We start from the raw sequence: 18,583 nt of genomic DNA, 5'->3' as shown, positions 1-18,583 counted from the left end.
TGCTAGCAGCATATTTAATAATATTCAAAGTTTCTATGAAATAAAATAGAAATGAACCAACAAAGTGACGAACGGGCCCTTCTTACTAATGGAGGAGGGCCTCTCTTTGACTTTGGAAGACTTTTAACTTAATGCCATGAAAGGAATGACAGTGGTTGTGGGATTGGGATGACATGACATTGAGACAACATGCCCACCTCAAAAGCACTCCTAGATACTTACTGAAGGAGGAAGAAAGGGGTCATAGGAGAGTCACCACTCTGTAGTAATGTGTGGTGTAAAGGTGCTAGCCTAAGTTGTGCAGAACACCCTCAACTTATTTGTTTTGTTACAGGTGTGAGAGGTAATTTATTCTTGTGGAGGAGAGTCAGGAGGCAAAAGCTTTATCTTCATTTTGTCCCTCTGAGCAGACGTTACAGTCAGTAAGGTGGTTTGGAAAGCAGTTCCACTGAGAACCTTATTTTACTTTCTACCACCAGCTGCCAGGTGATAGGAAAAGAAAAATATTGGCTTTGTGTGGCTGCAGGTTGAGATGAAGAGTCCTTCTTACAGAGCTGGCTGTTCACCTCGTTTCTTTTGTTTGTACAGGAAATCAGGACAGTTTTCTTGGACCATAATATTAGCATTCTCTAGCCACAACTAGGTGGCTACAGGTGTTCAGGGTTTTTTGGTTGAATAAGGTCTCCCTTTTTATATAAAATTAAATGAGCCAGTAGTCAGATATGAGGATGCAACACATCCGATTTTTCTAAAGGGAAAAGATCTGTTTGCACACGTTAAGGGAAAGGGTGGAGCACTTTCACTGTGTTGAGTATAGTTCACTAAGCAGATAGGAAACATCTGCATCTTACAGGGGCAGCCCCCAAAAGGGGCTTGTGTTCTTTTGAGGCTCTGATTTTTAATAGGTTAAGTATATATTTGTTATGTACAAAATAAAGGGCGGTCTGATGGGATTCCTGGCTCAGGTACCAAAAGCCTGTTCCAGCAGTTCAGCTTCCTCTTACAGAAGGCTATAGCCTAGCACAGACCAAATGCATAAGGAAAAATAATCTTAAGTTTTAGAGTTCCCCAAATGCCTAAGGATGCTTTCTCTGCTACTAAGGGTATGCCAGAACCCACTCCCCAGCCTGCACTTTCTTAGGGATCCAAAAAGATACCAGTTTCAGTTTATGGCTCGGGGATTAGATAGGGGCATTTCAATATAATTTTAGCTTTCTGGTAGATGCTGATTATCCACCTGTGCTCCTCTCAGCAAGTCTCAGCTGGGCTTGTCTCTTGTCTAACAGCAGCTGGCATTAGGAAGCAGCTGTCTGTCCTACAGCCTCAGCCCCTCCCAAATTATCCTGAAAGCAGTCTCCTGAATGTGCTAAGCACAGTAATGGACCACAGAAGCCCTTGAGAAATCTCAGTCATGCAACCTTTTCCTCCACTATCACTGGAGGCATCTTGATGGTTTCACAAAAGGAGAGGAAAAACACCAACTTGGGTGGATTCTTCTTTGATCTGGGCTGCAGCATATCTAAAACCAGTAAGTGGAAGGAATGATAGGTAAGCTGCATTTACAGTGCATCATGATTCTTTCAGAACATGGTTTTGCAGAGACAAGAGGTTAATCTGAAAGAACTTTAGGTTATGTCTACATTGCAATACCAAAATGTGACAGAAGCATGTGCCTCCGCTGACTTAAACAACCTGGTCTGGGAACTGATAACAATGCAGCTGCCAGTATCACAGGGTTCCAGCTGCACAACGTACCCAAAACCCTGGGTAAATCTTTGGGTGGTAACCCAAGCTGAGACTCATGCCGCCACCGCTGTGTTCTGATTGATACCTGAACGAGTTGGTTTACACTTCACTTGGGTTTATCCACACACAGCAAAATTGAACCTCTGTTGTTTCCTGCACCTCTGCTGTTTACCGTGGGCTACTCTGCTAACTAACTATAGTTTCATAGTTTCATAGTAGCTAGAGTCGGAAGGGACCTAGGTAGATCATCTAGTCCGACCCCCTGCCTTGGCAGGAAAGAGCACCGGGGTCAGATGACCCCAGCAAGGTGCTCATCTAACTTCCTTTTAAAAATCCCCAGGCTAGGAGCCTGCACCACTTCCCCTGGAAGCCGGTTCCAGGCCCTAGCCGCCCTGACTGTGAAGTAGCGCCTCCTAATATCTAATCTAAACTTACCCTCCGCCAGCTTGTGACCATTATTCCTGGTCACTCCTGAGAGTGCACAGGGGAACAGGGACTCCCCCAATACCTGCTGATCCCCCCTGACCAGTTTGTAGCAGGCCACAAGGTCCCCCCTTAACCTTCTCTTGTGGAGGCTAAACAGGTTCAGGTCCCGTAGCCTCTCCTCATAAGGCCTGCCCTGCTGACCCCGATCATACGAGTGGCCCTCCTCTGGACTCTTTCCATATCGTCCACGTCCCTCTTGAAGTGCGGCGCCCAGAACTGGACGCAGTACTCCAGCTGCGGCCTGACCAGTGCCGCATAGAGGGGGAGGATCACCTCCCTGGACCTGCTCGAGATGCATCTGTGGATGCATGACAGGGTACGGTTGGCCTTCTTGACTGCCTCCCCACACTGCCAGCCCATGTTCATCGTGGAGTCAATGACGACTCCAAGATCCTTTTCCATCTCCGTGCTGGCAAGAGGGGAGTTCCCCAACCTGTAAGTGTGGTGCCGGTTCTTCCTCCCCATGTGCAACACCTTGCACTTATCAGTGTTAAACCCCATCCTATTCTCATCCGCCCACCGTTGCAACCTGTCAAGATCAGCTTGTAGCCTATTGCACCCTTCTAGTGCACCCACATCCCCCCACATCTTAGTGTCATCAGCAAACTTGAACAGGGTGCTTTCTACCCCCTCATCCAAGTCACTGATGAAGATGTTGAACAGTGCGGGCCCGAGGACCGAGCCCTGCGGAACTACAAAGAACCATTTCCAGACTGGGGAGTGCAGAAACAAAACTAGGGCTCTATTGTGGGGATACCAAGACTATGGTTCCAATTGCCCAAGTTAATGGTGTAGTTATGACATGCCCTGACAGGTTAATGCTAGTGTCTTGTAACTACTGCATCTGTTCCTTTCTGATAATTTATCCTAGGGACTTTATTCTCAAAGCATGGCAGGATGAGAGAGATCTCATGCTGAGATTAACTGATGACCCTTAAGGCTAGTTGGTTCTTCTCTGGCAACTCGGTTCACATTTTCTTCAGCAGGAGAATCTGCCTACGAAGCTTTCACAAGGAAACAAAAGACAGGCTGCTCACTAGTATACATGTTCCAAGTGTCCCCAGCTCCATGCCTTCAAATACTAGGAGCATCTACACAATCATAAAATAACACTGCTTTATTTCTTTTCCCCTCAGTCCCCAGAGACCAGGAACTACTACATCCTCACCCAAACTAGCTGAAGGTCAAACAGGTCTTTTTTTTTTTTTTTTATGAAAGATGTGTGTAATTTTTTAAAAGAATAATTATTCCAGGCTGTTATATAGACTTACCTTAATTGGTTAGGATTCTGAAATAAACTAAAGAAATCATATCATACCTTTTTAACAAAAAAAAAATAAAAAAAATGAAGTAACTTTGCCTAAGGTGTTTTTGGAAAACTGAATTATTTGAACTGTTGAACAGTATTAATCGTAAATCTGCTTACAGAAAGTCAGTCTGACTCCCTGATTCCTATAAGTTGAATCTATTTGGTCACAAGCAAACTAAACAGGCAAACATTTGAAATGAGACAGATTTTTCTTTTTGTATGAGTCCAGTAAATGCAGTTATTACCAGAAAAAAGGCAACAGAAATATTTGCTCCTTCCTATTGTTTGGATTTCTATATTATGCTTACACACAGTTCTTGTTAGTCTCACAGACACAGTAAATATAGCTGTAGAAGACGAATCCATATCTTTTTTCTCACATACAACTATGTCACTAGATACAGTCCAATTCTGGAATCTCCATTCCTGATCACTAGGAGCCCATGTCCAGTTAAGGCAAGTTAACATTTTAGACTACAACATTCTAGACCTCACAGCTCTCTGTCCCTTCACCATAGGCTCAAATCCACCCCTTGAGCTGTGTCCAGACAAGTGTGGCCATGTGGTATGTGGCGCCGCAGGCACATGTGGCACCACATAAAGCAGATTCAGGTGTTCTCTGTGCTGCAAGGGAGGGGGGGGGTGTGGGTGGAGGGGGACTGATCCCTGGACATTCAGGGGTCAAAAATACACATGGGGGGAAAAAAAAGCAGAGTAGTGCACAAGGCGGCCGTGCACGCCACTCAAACCAGAGCCAGGCCATCTAGAGCTGCGTTCTAGCTGCCAGCCAGGCTCCAAATAGTGGCCCATTGGAACACCCACCCCTGGCTCCCAGATAAGGCTGTTGGGGCCAGCCCAGTGCTGGTCCCAGCCTCCCTTACCCAACCTGGGGTAATTTGCTACATGCCAGAGGGTGTGTGACAGTTGTTCCCCAGGGTGAACTAGCACTGGGCCAAGGTGCACTGCTGCTAGTTGTCCCCAGGGAGCCAAATGCCTAGGCTTGTGTGGATGTGGCCTTGGAGTACTGGGGGCATTTCCTGCAGGAGGGAAATAGGCAGTATTGGATCCTAATGCTCCCCATCTGAAAAGTTCCTGATGGGACATAGTATTTACTCCAGTGCCTGGTGTTTAGCTAACAAATGCATGAGCCAGGTGCACCAGATTTTTCTCCCCTAGCCACAAGACTTAAAGCATGTTTGTAAAAGTGTGCCATCTCTTAGTACTTTCTCCAGGATGCTGAACATCAGATAAAGGGACCCAGTTCAACAAGTTAATGGGACTACTTATATTTGAAGCCAAGTGCATTGCAAAGGCACCTTGCTGAAAAATGTCAAAGCTAACAAGAGTTGAGAGCATGCGGTACCATGTCTCTTGCAAGATCAGGCACAGAATCATGAGACTGAACATGATGATAAATGAAAGCAGCTAGAACACACGTTTACAAAATAGATTTTTCATGTAAATACCTTTAAGACAAAGCAGTGGTCCGTAGGAGCCTTGTATTTCACTCTGTACTGAGTACCATAGTAAATGTTAACATTCTCAAACTGTATAAAGCAGGCCAAATCCCGAGATGTCTAAAAAGGAAAAACCAAACATACTGTTGTGAGGAATTAAAGGGTTAAAACTTGGATGCCAGGCATACTTACAGACCTGTTTTCAAACTGTTTTGATACTGCTGTTTGTTTCAAGTGTGGACTTTATCGATGCATGACATTTTTAAACCTAAGCATGCTTATATTTCAGTGAACTTTATAACGAGCAGGAAAAGTGCATTGTGCTGTATGAAAATATTTCACTAGAATTTCCAGTTTTTCATGTTTTACTACCATCTCTGGTTTTTGTTGCAAGATCAGTAACAGTGCTATTAACTAAGGGAAACTGAACAGAGTGGTTGTCTAGTAGGGAATATTTTTAATTTAGTAATACAGCTGTAGCCCTCCCAAGCCTGCTCTTGTAATTCTAAGCTGGGAAATAGATTTGGGGATCTCCTTAACTTTATTTCTAAGGAACCGCTTTCCTGAGAGATGCATAGAAAATGTGTGCAGATGTATACACACTAGTAAACAAACACTGATCTCATCTGCTCCTGCTTCAAATTGTCTCCAAGGCAGATATTTTTTTCTTCTTTCCACTCCCACCTGTCTACCTACAACATGGTTTACCTGTTATTTTTTCTTAATGTGTTGCTGTAATGACAATGTATCTGTTGCGGGCATGTTTTTTCTGTGCTAAAGTGTTCTGGGTACAGCATATAACCACTTTGCACTCTTTATATATATACACATCCAAAGATAGTCCAATTCTCAGCTTTTTCTTTTTAAATGCACTACCAGTGGTAGGCAACCCCTGGCATGGGTGCCAGAGTGTGGCACATGAAGACATTTTGCTTGGCACATGCACCTTGGGGAGGATGGTGGGGAAGGGGCTGGGTCTGCAATGCCACAACAAGGATTGGGCCCCTTACAGCTCCCCCGCCATCCACCCCGGCACTACAACATCTTACAAGTTGGGGTTGCGGGTGTTTTTGGCACTCTGCCCAAAAATGTTGCTGACCCCTACATTAATATTTTAGTGTCTAATTAGTGTACTAATATTATCATGTTTGTTTGTTGTTTTGATCATTAAGAGACTTATTGGGTCCAATTTATTCCTAGGATTTGTGAAACATTGCCATTAAGTAGTGACTTCAGCAAAATGCCTGAGAAGGGGCTAACAGGAAATCCTAAGTATAGACTGTTCCCCATCCTATCACTCTACTGAAGCTGATGGAAGCTTAATTGATTTCAGTGGAGCTAGGATTTAATGTGGAGATTTCAACACTGCAAGACACTGAATCCATTAAAATCAATGAAATTACAAGGGAGTTTTTGTTTTCCTTTTAGGAACCAATTCATGGCAACTAAGAACAACTGAGATGCAATTATTTAAAGGAAGTTGTTTGCTGAGGGAATTATAATGTAACAGAACCACAAGTCATTTATTGCAAGTATTTTTGCAATGCCATGAATGTTATTTCTATTGGATGATCAGAAAGGAAACAAGACCCCAGTCATTTCACTGAAAGGAAAATGTTTTGTTTTGAATAGGTACTGTGTTTGTGTGTGTGTATGAAATTCTGGTGCTGCTGTTTTCTTGAACTCTCTGTGAATACTGCTTTTCATGTGATGAGGAATGGGACAGAAGTAGAGTAACTTTGAAGGGAAAGGTCTGGTAAGGAAATCGTGATGCAATTAGGCTCAAGAACTTTTTTTCAAGTGTTAGTGCCCAATCTACATGCAAAAAACCCAGCTGGGTCATGAAGCGCTACAGGGATTTGGGAGCGGGGCACAGGTGGTGTTCTCATCGATCCTCCCAGTCTTGGGCTATGGGCTGAGGAGGGAGACGAGGATCCATGTAGTTAGCCAAAGACTGTGGCGCCAGTGTCATCGGGAAGGCTTTGGCTTCCATAACCACAGCCCGCTCTTTGGTGAGAGAGGCAGTGAGCTACTGGGAAGGGATGGTCTCCACCTCTCTCCCCTGGGGAGGAGGCTCTTCTCAGGTCTGGCTGACCTGCTCCACCAGGCTTTAAACTAAGCCCACTGGGGAACAAGGGGGACTACCGCCAGCAGTGGCCCACTGAGCAACCCTTGCAAAGCCAGCAGGCCAAGGCACTGAAGGGAGCCCACCCCTGCCCCAGCCCTGGTACAATCTGTGGGCAAGGCAAGGGCCCCCAAGGGGACACTTGCCTGCCTGTACACAAATGCCTGAAGCTTGGGGAATAAGCAGGAGGAGCTTATCCTCCTGCTCAATGCAAATAATTATGATGTCATAGGGATAATGGAGACCTGGTGGGACTCCACCCATGACTGCACCTCAGGTATAGATGGCTATACCCTGTACAGAAGGGATCGTGTAGATAAAAGGGGTGGGGGTGCAGCTCTCTATGTTAAAGAAAGCTACATGTCCCTGCAAGCTGATGTTGGCGACCAAGGTGGATGGCTGGAGACCCTCTGGGTTAAAATCCGTGGGGAACACGGCACAGGGGACACAACAGTGGGAGTCTACTACAGACCTCCTACCCAAAGTCCAGAGCTTGACCAAGAGTTCACCCGGGAACTGGCTGAGGCCGCATGCTCCAGGATCACGGTTGTCATGGGTGACTTAAATTACCTGGACATCTCATGGGAGGATCACTCAGCAAAATCCGAGCGTTCGCAAAGCTTCCTCTCGTGCATGGATGACCTCTACCTGACTCAAGAAGTCTATGGGCCAATGAGAGGTAAAGCACTGCTTGACCTGGTACTGGCAACTGGGGATGACCTAGTCAATAACCTAACAATTGAAGGGAAGCTGGGTGACAGCGACCATGAGCTGATCACCTTCACCATCCGCCATAAAGCTGGAAAGTCAGTCAGCAACATGGAAGTCCTTGATTTCAGGAAAGCCAACTTTGACAACCTCAGGAGGCTTGTCAGTCAGGCCCTAAGGGACCATGACCCCAGGGAGAGGGGAGTTCAAGAAGAGTGGCTGCTCCTCAAGGGAGTGATCCTCAATGCACAAGCTAAATCTATTCCATCTCTGAGGAAAGGCAGCAAGAGGGCACAGCAGTCCCCCTGGCTCTCCAGGGATCTAGCAGACCTCCTGAGGCTAAAAAGAAAGGCCTACAAAGGATGGAGGATGGGATTTACCTCCAAGGAGGACTACTCTGCACTGGTCCAGTCCTGCAGGGAGTAAACCAGGAAAGACAAGGCTGCAATCGAACTCCAACTAGCTTCAAGCATCAAGGACAATAAAAAGTCCTTTTTCAGATATGTGGTGTGCCGAAGGAAAAGCAAGGGCAACATTGGACCCCTGCTGAACCAGATGCGACAACTGACAACTGACGCCCAGGAAAAAGCCAACCTATTAAATGGGTACTTTGCGTCGGTCTTTCATCAGTCCCGTGGGACACCCATGCCCACCACAGGACAGGGTGGTCCAGGTGAGGGAGATCCCCTGCCCTCCATCAATGCTGACCTTGTAAAGGAGCACCTTGAGAAGCTGGATACCTTCAAGTCAGCCGGCCCTGACAAACTACACCCCAGAGTACTCAAAGAGCTGGCAAGCATCATAGCGCAGCCCCTGGCACAGGTCTTTGAGAACTCCTGGTGCTCTGGTGTAGTGCCTGAAGACTAGAAGAAGGCCAATGTGGTGCTGATCTTCAAGAAAGGGAGAAAAGTGGATCCGGCTAACTATAGGCCCATCAGCCTGACTTCTATCCCGGGGAAGGTCTTAGAAAAGTTTATTAAAGAGGCCACCCTACATGGACTGGCCAATGGCAACATCCTGAGGGACAGCCATCATGGGTTTGTTGAGGTAGATCTTGCTTGACCAATCTCATTTTCTTCTATGACCAGGCGACCTATCACCTGGACAAGGGAGAAGAGATCAATGTCATATATCTTGACTTCAAAAAAGCCTTTGATCTGGTATCCCATGATCACCTCTTGGCCAAACTGCCCAGTTGTGGCCTTGGCTCCACCACGATCTGCTGGCTGGAAAATTGGCTCCGTGGTCAGACCCAGAGGGTGGTAATTGACGGAAGTCAATCATCAGGGTGTCCTGTGACCAGTGGAGTCCCCCAAGACTCTGTTCTTGGACCCATATTGTTCAACATCTTCATTAATGATGTGGACACTGGAGTCAGGAGTGGACTGGCCAAGTTCGCCGATGACACCAAACTTTGGGGCAAAGCATCCACACCAGAAGACAGGAAGGTGATCCAGGCTGACCTGGACAGGCTCAGCAAACGGGCGGACGAGAACCTGATGGTGTTTAACACCAAAAAATGCGAAGTTCTCCACCTGGGGAAGAAAAACCTGCAGCATCCTTATAGGCTTGGCAGTGCTACGCTGGCTAGCACTATGGAAGAAACAGACTCAGGGGTCATGATTAACCACAAGATAAACGTGAGCCTGCAATGTGATGCTGCGGCTAGTAATAGTAAAGTGAGCAAAACACTGGCTTGCATCCATAGATACTTCTCAAGCAAATCCCGGGATGTCATTCTCCCCTTGTACTTGGCCTTGGTGAGGCCAGGAGTACCGTGTCCAGTTTTCGGCTCCACAATTCAAAAAGGATATGGAGAAGCTTGAGAGAGTCCAGAGAAGAGCCACGTGCATGATCAGAGGTCAGGAAAACAGACCTTACGACAACAGGCTGAGAGCCATGGGGCTCATTAGCTTGGAAAAGTGCAGGCTCAGGGGTGATCTGATGGCCACCTATAAGTTTATCAGGGGTGACCACCAGGATCTGGGGGAACGTTTGTTCACCAGAGCGCCCCAAGGGATGACGAGCTCAAACAGTTATAAACTACTGCAAGACTGTTTCAGGCTGGACATAAGGAAGAATTTCTTTACTGTCCGAGCCCCCAAGGTCTGGAACAGTCTGCCAGTGGAGGTGGTTCAAGCACCTACATTGAACACCTTCAAGAGCAAATTGGATGCTTATCTTGCTGGGATCCTATGACCCCAGCTGACTTCCTGGCCTTTGGGCAGGGGGCTGGACTCGATGATCTTCAGAGGTCCCTTCCAGCCTGAATGTCTACGAAATCTATGAAAACCAGCACATGCACAATTTCTTGCATGGATATTTACATTTTCATGGGTCTAGTTATATATTTGAATGACCAAGATGTGTTTTTTTTTTTAAACCTAGTTCAAGTAATGCTTAATTACTGTGATTTGCATTTTACTTTAAAAGAGTAAGAACAATTTCACAATCCAGCTACCTTGGAGGGAGGGCATTTAACTTACTTGGGATGGGACTGAAGTAAAGCCTCTGACAACTGGGGTTCAGATATTTGCTTAGAGTGCTAGACGGGTAAGAGAGGAGTTGAGGAATGGAAAGCCCCTTGACCACTGTTATGCAGCCACTCTGTAAATTGCTGTACAAGCAGGGCAGTTATCTAAGTGCATCTCTTTTGTGTTTTGCCCAGGGTTGGATCCCACTCTGCTTCTGAATCTGGGTCACCTGAGCAGTAGCACTTTGGGAGCATTGGAACAATTAAGTTCTGTTAACTCTGTGTGTTTCATTAGCTATGGTTACAATGAGGTTCTGTCATATGTAAAAGCTTCCTCATCCAGAATAAAAGTGAAGCCATAACAAAGCTGTAAGTGGCAGCTTCTCTCCAGAATAGAAAACTGACATCTGCTCCCAATACCAAAAGCTAGTACCAAGACATTCACTGTAGAAATGAGAGGCAATAAGCTGCAGTACATTTTGGTCTTCTTACTTTATCTGCTGCCGGCTACTAATGCAGACTCTTTAAATCCTCAGTAACAGTAAATGTCAGTATATTAGATTTTGCAACCTGAATGCCTCTACCTCACCTCTTTCTCTAGAGAGGGCATTCTTAAAAAAGCTGAAACAGTAGAGCATTTTCTCTAGGTAAAGATCACCTCAGGATAAATGTATGGTATACAACAATGCAAGATTGTGGAGTACTTCCATGTACCAGTTATTGGTGTGACAAGTTGATTACAAACACAGACTTAAAAAGACAGACTACAGATTTCAACTGAGTCTCATTATAAACAACGACAGATTTACTTTATCTGCATTTTGTTACAAAGAATGAGACTGCTAACATTTAAAATTCTCTCTCAGAGAACCATATATATACCAATGGCATTATTTACAGTGAAATGCCAACTGAAGGGTGTTGTGATTTATTCCCCCCCCACCATTGACTTCAAGAGGTATAGAATTTCATCCAATGCTTTTATCTAACTGTAGGAATGAAAATGGGGGAAACGCCACAGGATTTCAGTGGCCATATCCTAATATTTGCACAAGTGTTGCAGTCAAAGAGAAAACTCTCTCAGATGCACCAAAAACTGCTCTTAAAATGTGACCTCGAGAGTTCTTCACTTTCACTTCTATGAATTGCTTTATTGCTAAAATGAGTCCTGTGATTTCCTGACCTTGGTTTTTCCTTTGGGGACATAATAGATTCCAGAAGCCCGCAGAAGAAAATAACGCCTCTTCCAGGACTTTTTTCCATCTTCTTTTAAATAAAGGGCTGCTTCGAGTTCTGGCACAATGACAGATGTCCCGCAGAAGCTTTCCTGTGCAGCGAGAATTAGATTACACAAAATAAATGGAGTCAATCACCCATATTAATAAATAGCGGCAACGTGTTCACTTAAAGGCACTTTCTCTGGAGGCAAGAGTATAAAGATGGGAAGGCCAGTTTCCAAAGCTGGACATTTGGACATACAACCAAGCATTTTCTAGAGTGCTTAAAAGGTCTTGGGCATCCAATTTAGATGTTCACACTAGAAAAAGGGCCCATAAAAGCCCTGTTCCCTCCACTTAAGCCCCAGAATATGTTTGTAAGGCCTAAATAGTGGATCACCTTTTGTAGAGTGATACATTTCTTTTTTGGGTCGCCCCAGCCAAGTCCAGTGACCAGAAGCAGAACATACTGTAAGAGTGAATGTGAGGGGTAGGCAATAATTTAATCAAGATTTTAACCAAAGCAAACATGTCCAGAGAGGACCACTGTTAGCACTGTTAAACATTGTGGTTTTACAACTGCTAATGCAACTAACGGCGGTGCAGGGAAATACTTAATGTCATAAAAACTGCCCCTAAGAGACACTAAGAACCCTAAAATAAAAAACAAAGATTCAGATACATTTCTATTAATAATTATTCTTAAAATTTGCACTAGCATTCACAACAGTGTTTGTGAATGTATTCCATTGTCTTAAAGGAGCTCCTATTACATCATCTTTAATGTCAAAATACTTTCATTTTAATTTTTACATTTAAAAGGTACTACAACCAGACTTCTTTGCTAATATTAGGTGCCTTCATGATGATGTACTAATTTTGAAGCAAGATTCCCCAGGCATTCTATTATTGGTTATGCGCCTCCTGTACATGTAGAAGATAATGGTTTTACTATTAATCAATTTTACTAGTAATAAAAGGGCAAGATGATTCTCCAGGCTGGCTCAAGAGCATTGTAGAGTATTGGTTTTGCCCAGCAGGCAGATTTGTGAGAAAGCAAATGCTTATTATGATCTGCCTGGATCTAGCTAGATCCATTTATTCCTCATTGATCTTGAGTGGTGGAGTCCCTTAAATATTTAATTACAAGTTACTTGTAGATTGTGTTTAAACCAAGGAGAAGTGACATTGACTTGGTCCATGTGTGATATTGTAAACAAATCCAAACTTGCACACTTGCGAACAGGATGATAATATTGGTAGAATCTGGACATAGGCTGATAACTTCAGAGCTAAGATGAATTTTGATGGCAAGTACCTTTTTAGAAGTCTCTGAGAAAAGTAAGTTTATGCTAAGGCACTAGTCCTACAAATAGTGAAGCACACTCCTAACCTGTATGACTGCAGATAGTTCCATGCCTTTTCCATTACAGTGAAGCTCAGACTACACATATACACTTACAGGATTTCAGGCTAACAGAAAAAATGGAATAATTTGGCTCTTCTCAAAACACTGCGTGAAAACCACGTTCACCATGCTGAGCAGCAGGGTGTTTTACGTGGCTTAAAAACAAAGCTGATAATATAACGACTCTCATCGTAGAACTTCCTGTTGTTACTCGTTTGCACATAAAAGCTACATGCTGCTATTCTAAAGCAGAAGTGGTTGGTGGCAGTCTGCTTCATCAACACTTGCACCACCAAGTTGGCTTACCTCCAGCAAAGCCTCTTTGTTTTTCTCATTCATTTCTTTGCTTTCATTTTTCCCCTTGTTTGCCAGGTAGAAATTCTGATTACAAAAACAAAATAAGTTGATGTTGAATATAAATTAACAGTTTGCTACAAACACATGCAGTAAAGTTGTTCAGCTTTTCTGAACTCTGCAACCAAGCTAGCAGATATGAGAAACATGTGTCCAAGGATTGTTCTCAAAAACTTATTACAGGTGGTCTTTACTGTAGCCGTCTTACCCTAGGGTTCACTCTCCATTTTCCCAGTGTAAAATTCATGTGGCCCACATGGTTAAAACTTTCCATTACCAATTAATTTAAAAACTGAGTGAGGGGAAGGAGGAGCAGAAGCTGCATATATTAATGTACACAATCCCCTATTAACTTTGGGATGAGTATGTGCTGGAAAACTGGAACTTCCATGCAGATTGGTCCCAGAAATCAGAAAAGACCCAAAGGTAGCCTGGATCTGAAATGAAACAAGAAATTTGCCAGCAACAGGAGGAACATGCAGTGGTTAGACTCTCCATCTGCACATGCAATCTCAGAGATTACTTTCCCACATTGCAACACCAGCAGCAAGCAGTTTATCAGAAGAGGAACCCGATTTGCCAATGTAACCACAGCTCCTTTTTCAAGTGGCATTTTGTACAGTAGGAGCGCAAGGCTCATGACACTGTTTTTCAGTGGAGCTTTAGAAATAATTTTTTAAATAAAGATCATTTTAAAATGCACAATATGCCAAATGGGCAAGCCTGGTGCCTGTTGCATTTTCACGATCCTATAGAGACACAAGTATAGCAAAACCACTCCAACTTTAAATGCAACAGGATCATGGAGATGTAACACTCCCAGCAGCAGCAGCAGCAGCAGCAGCAGCTCTCCATCCCACTTTTAAAGTGGCTAAAATGTCCATTCGTGATGCCCACCAAGTCTACTGACAGCCTAAAACAGTGGTTTGGAAAGGACTAAGTAGCCACTTCATCTCAATGCAGTTGATATCCTGAAACCTACTACTCTGAACCCTGCTGACACGTTCTCTCGTGGCTCTCCTGGCCTGATGCTACACAGAAGTTGGTGCACTTGAGACGGGTGGAATTTTCCAACGTGCATAAAGAATTTAGCAACACAAACCCTGGTAGGACTTTGCTCAGCTGCTTGGGCTCTGAGATGAACTCTCTTCCACATCAAGATAGCATATGGGCAGACTGAAATCACCTGGTCTTGCCTCAAATGGAGCAGTGGCAGAACCCCACTAACCCAGTAAAAGATGTTAGTTGGAGTGGTCCTTATCAATGCTGCATCACCAAGAATTGGTTCATAAAGTGACAGATGGGTGTGGACTATCTTGATCTGGCCATGACAGCCACCAAGGCAGACTGATGATATCCTTAAGAAAAGAAAGGTTCTCAGTTTATGAGTGGCTTGTGTTTGAGCATCTGGCATTTATTTAGGAGGGAAAAAAAACGACCACCCTATGTTGACACAGTCCATGGTAAAGCAAGAACTTTAATAGAGACAGCCTGGCTGGATCACTAACAAGGCTGCTTTTTATCAGTGAAGCAGGATTTTGTCATTTAAATCTAAGTCATACAAGCCTGTTGTTTCATTTTTCACTTGTCAGAATTCATTTAATGTATTATTGTTTATTTCCTGTTTTTTCCTATCTCCCTGAAATCTGACAGGACATGGCAGGTATTATCCTTCAGTAACTTAGGCCTCAGGAAGGAGACCGCATACTGTACTGACTTTATCATTGTGTGGTCTTGTCCTGTTGATCAGAACAGCATTCCTTGTGTACCAGGCAACCACATATGTCCACAAGTTCACTAAGTCACAGGTCAACTTAAAAGGTACTGTTTCCTTTCTGAAGAAGTGTCAGGCCTAGGGATGTTGGGCCATTACTGTGAAGACAAGCTACAAAGGCTGGAGACCTGCATACACACACGTTCCAAGCATGAATATTTCTTTATGTCCAAAGGAAGACGTGTCTGTTTGTGGTAGGGACTTGAGGTTACTTGCCAGATGGGTTGATTCTCTTGGGATGATAACAAGAATGGAAAGTTAAAAGTAGTACAGTATTCAAACAAACCAAACTGGCAGCACTGGAATTTCCAGCGGCTTATTTTTCTTTTTTTTTTAAAGGATTTTATTTTTGTTTCACCTTGTCTGTAACTATTGGGACTGAATCCTCTGCTGTGCTCATGTAGAACCCAGGAAGGAGGTTTATCAGCTGCATCTCCCATTCTGCTTTGCTAGGCTCCAAAACAGCTCACCTCTAAAGGACGTTATGTGAGCAGAGAACTGGGATGCCATGTCTCCTTCTCATGCCAGGCTGTGCTGCAGCAGAACTAGCAAAGGATGCAACTTGCCTCACACCACGTAGAAGTAATTCTCAAAGGGGTTCTCCAGTCAGTTTAGCTTCATTTTTTGCTTTGTATCTGTGATTTTCAAAGTTGCATGGGCTGTGTAGACACCTTCCCATGCTTTCAAGGTTTCCCCTGAGGGCTCTGGAGGAGAAACTGTGTAACCGATTACTTTCTCTTGTGTATAAGTACCACTGGCTTAAGTTATTGTAGAAAATGAAGACAGTGCTGTGGAAACAAACTGAACTTTGAACATGGCAGAAACAACCAGGTGTCATGCTGTAAATTCCTAAAGTCAGTGTTGACATCGGTTGACATTTGCTTAAAAAAAAAAATCACAATAAATGCTTTTAATTTCTTTCACCCACAATGGGAATCCAGCAGCCCCTTGTCAATTCACAGTAACAAACAGGTGCTTGTAGTGCAATTTTTTCCTCATTGGAATATATAGTTTCACCAAGATATATATTAAAGGTCTATTACAGCTCCAAAGTGAAGCTCTCAAATCAGTAAATGGCAGGGCAGAGGTTATTAGAGTGACTTCAGTTTGTGTTTGGTATGTATGTGCATACCATTTTTTTCATTACATGATTATAAAGTATTCTTCCACAAGACCCCAGCATCCATCACGGCACAGGACAGACACTGTGCAGTAAATGATGCAGCCGCTCCTTACTGATCTTTATATTCTTTGTTCAATGAATAGACGTATCCCTCATTAACTATCCATCATCCAGACTGTGAACTGAACGATGCAAAGATTCTACGGATCACTGCCTCGTTTGCTACATGCTGCCCATTCAGACTGCTGAAGGCAGCAAGGCTCCTGCAGAAAAAGAAGAGAATACGGCCATAATTCCAGGTTGCATTGTAAGACACATACACAAAGGGGCAGAGTTCAGTTTTGCAGGCAATGTTCATTTTGGTTTTGTTTTCCTCCTTAACATTCAGGTGCTTCTTTCTGCACCTTCTATGGGGGGGGGGAGAGGGGGGGAGTGTGTGTGCGCGCGCGCAAGAATATAAAGAGAGCATCTATATGATGGAATTGGTTCTACGTTTTACACAAAATTGCCCACCGAAAGTGCATAGATAATAGCTTTAAACACAGAATAAAATGAAGTGAGATTCTAAAGAACCACCTGCAGATGGTCTTCTACTCATACTTGTGCATGACCTCAAAAATGGCACCATACTCTACTAGTTACACAAATCCAAGGCCAGAAGTGGTTAACCCCCCCAGCCAATATGAATGAAACCAGAAATTATTTGTATGCTTTGCAAGTAGAAAATTGAGGAATCTTTGATTGTTATGCATGCAGTTACGCTTTTAAAGTTAACCTGAAAACCAATATCATTTAGCCAACTCTAAATAGGTGTCTTCCATTTCACAGCATGGCTCCACACTATCCTAGGGATTGTTTTTGTACCAAATGTATCAACAATACTGCAGTTGTTCAAAAAAAGGCTGCAACATTATTTTTATACTGACAAAAGTATGTTTTTGTATGGTGTTCCCCTATATGGCTTTACTCGTTTGAAAATGACTGATTGTTTCTGGCCAAAGTTTCCAAATTATATTCTTTGTCAGAAAGCAGGTCAAAAGATGGCATACACCCAATGGAGGGATGGGGTCATCACCAAGAAGGACTATGTTACAGTCGCCCGAGGATGTAGGGGGGCAGTCAGGAAGGCCAAGGCAGAGATGGAGATAGGACTAGCTTCCCGGATTAAGGACAATAAGAAGTCCTTCCTCAAATACATAGTGGGTAAAAAGAGGGTCCCGGGTAATGTGGGGCCCCTGCAGGACACGATGGGCAACTTAGTCGTCATGCCAGATGACAAAGCTAACATATTTAACGATTTCTTTGCCTCTGTCTTCCTAAGTAGGGACCAGTTCAGCCACCTCCCTGCTGGGCCCCCCTCGGGCCCCGGGAGAGACACGCCTAGGCCAGGGGTTAGCGAGGAGTTAGTTAGGGTACTTCTGGAGAGGCTGGACGTGTTCAAGTCCGCTGGTCCGGACGATCTTCACCCTAGGGTTCTACAGGAACTGGCCGAGGTCATTGCGGGACCCCGGCGCGGCTCTATGAGCACTCGTGGTGCTCTGGTGAGGTGCCGGAGGACTGGAAGAGGGCCAATGCGGTCCCTATCTTCAAAAAGGGAAAAAAAAGAGGACCCGGGAAATTACAGGCCAGTTAGTCTTACCTCAATCCCAGGTAAGCTCTTTGAAAAAATTATCCTGGCACACATCCAGGAGGGCCTTGCGGGGGAATGCATGCTCAGGGGCAACCAACATGGGTTCATCAGTGGCAGGTCTTGTCAGACCAACCTGGTGGCCTTTTACGATCAGGTCACCAAATCATTAGACGCAGGGGTTGCTGTGGATGTAGTCTTTCTGGACTTCCGGAAGGCTTTCGACACTGTCTCTCACCCTGTCCTCATCAAAAAGCTGGGAGACTGTGGTGTCGATGCCCACACGGTCAAATGGGTAGCCAACTGGTTGGAGGGCCGCACCCAGAGGGTGGTGGTGGATGGGTCCTTCTCAACCTGGAAGGACGTGGGCAGTGGGGTTCCGCAGGGCTCGGTCCTCGGGCCCGCACTGTTCAACATCTTCATCAGTGACTTGGATGAGGGGGTAGAAAGCACCCTGTTCAAGTTTGCTGATGACACTAAGATGTGGGGGGATGTGGGTGCACTAGAAGGGTGCAATAGGCTACAAGCTGATCTTGACAGGTTGCAACGGTGGGCGGATGAGAATAGGATGGGGTTTAACACTGATAAGTGCAAGGTGTTGCACATGGGGAGGAAGAACCGGCACCACACTTACAGGTTGGGGAACTCCCCTCTTGCCAGCACGGAGATGGAAAAGGATCTTGGAGTCGTCATTGACTCCACGATGAACATGGGCCGGCAGTGTGGGGAGGCAGTCAAGAAGGCCAACCGTACCCTGTCATGCATCCACAGATGCA

The 18,583-nt window shown here is 44.6% G+C and overlaps 1 protein-coding gene across 4 annotated transcripts in view; it reads right to left on the bottom strand.

Moving 5' to 3' along the window:
- Positions 1-18,583, bottom strand: part of APBB1IP (amyloid beta precursor protein binding family B member 1 interacting protein) — a 107,303-nt gene that overhangs the window by 18,829 nt on the left and 69,891 nt on the right. For all 4 annotated transcript variants that reach the window (XM_090047386.1, XM_090047385.1, XM_090047384.1 and 1 more), the window contains exons 9-11: positions 13,236-13,310; positions 11,488-11,631; positions 5,008-5,118 (exon numbers count right to left, since the gene is read on the bottom strand). In XM_090047386.1, coding sequence (XP_089903512.1) covers positions 5,008-5,118; positions 11,488-11,631; positions 13,236-13,310 — 330 coding nt within the window. The remainder of the gene's footprint in view (positions 1-5,007; positions 5,119-11,487; positions 11,632-13,235; positions 13,311-18,583) is intronic.

Source organism: Crocodylus siamensis, chromosome 5 (assembly GCF_052110815.1).
Source record: "Crocodylus siamensis isolate JL-2025a chromosome 5, ASM5211081v1, whole genome shotgun sequence".
In the NCBI taxonomy this organism is placed as follows: Eukaryota; Metazoa; Chordata; order Crocodylia; family Crocodylidae; genus Crocodylus; species Crocodylus siamensis.
Note: the sequence above shows the minus strand (reverse complement) of the source record. Positions and strands in the feature narration are given on the sequence as shown.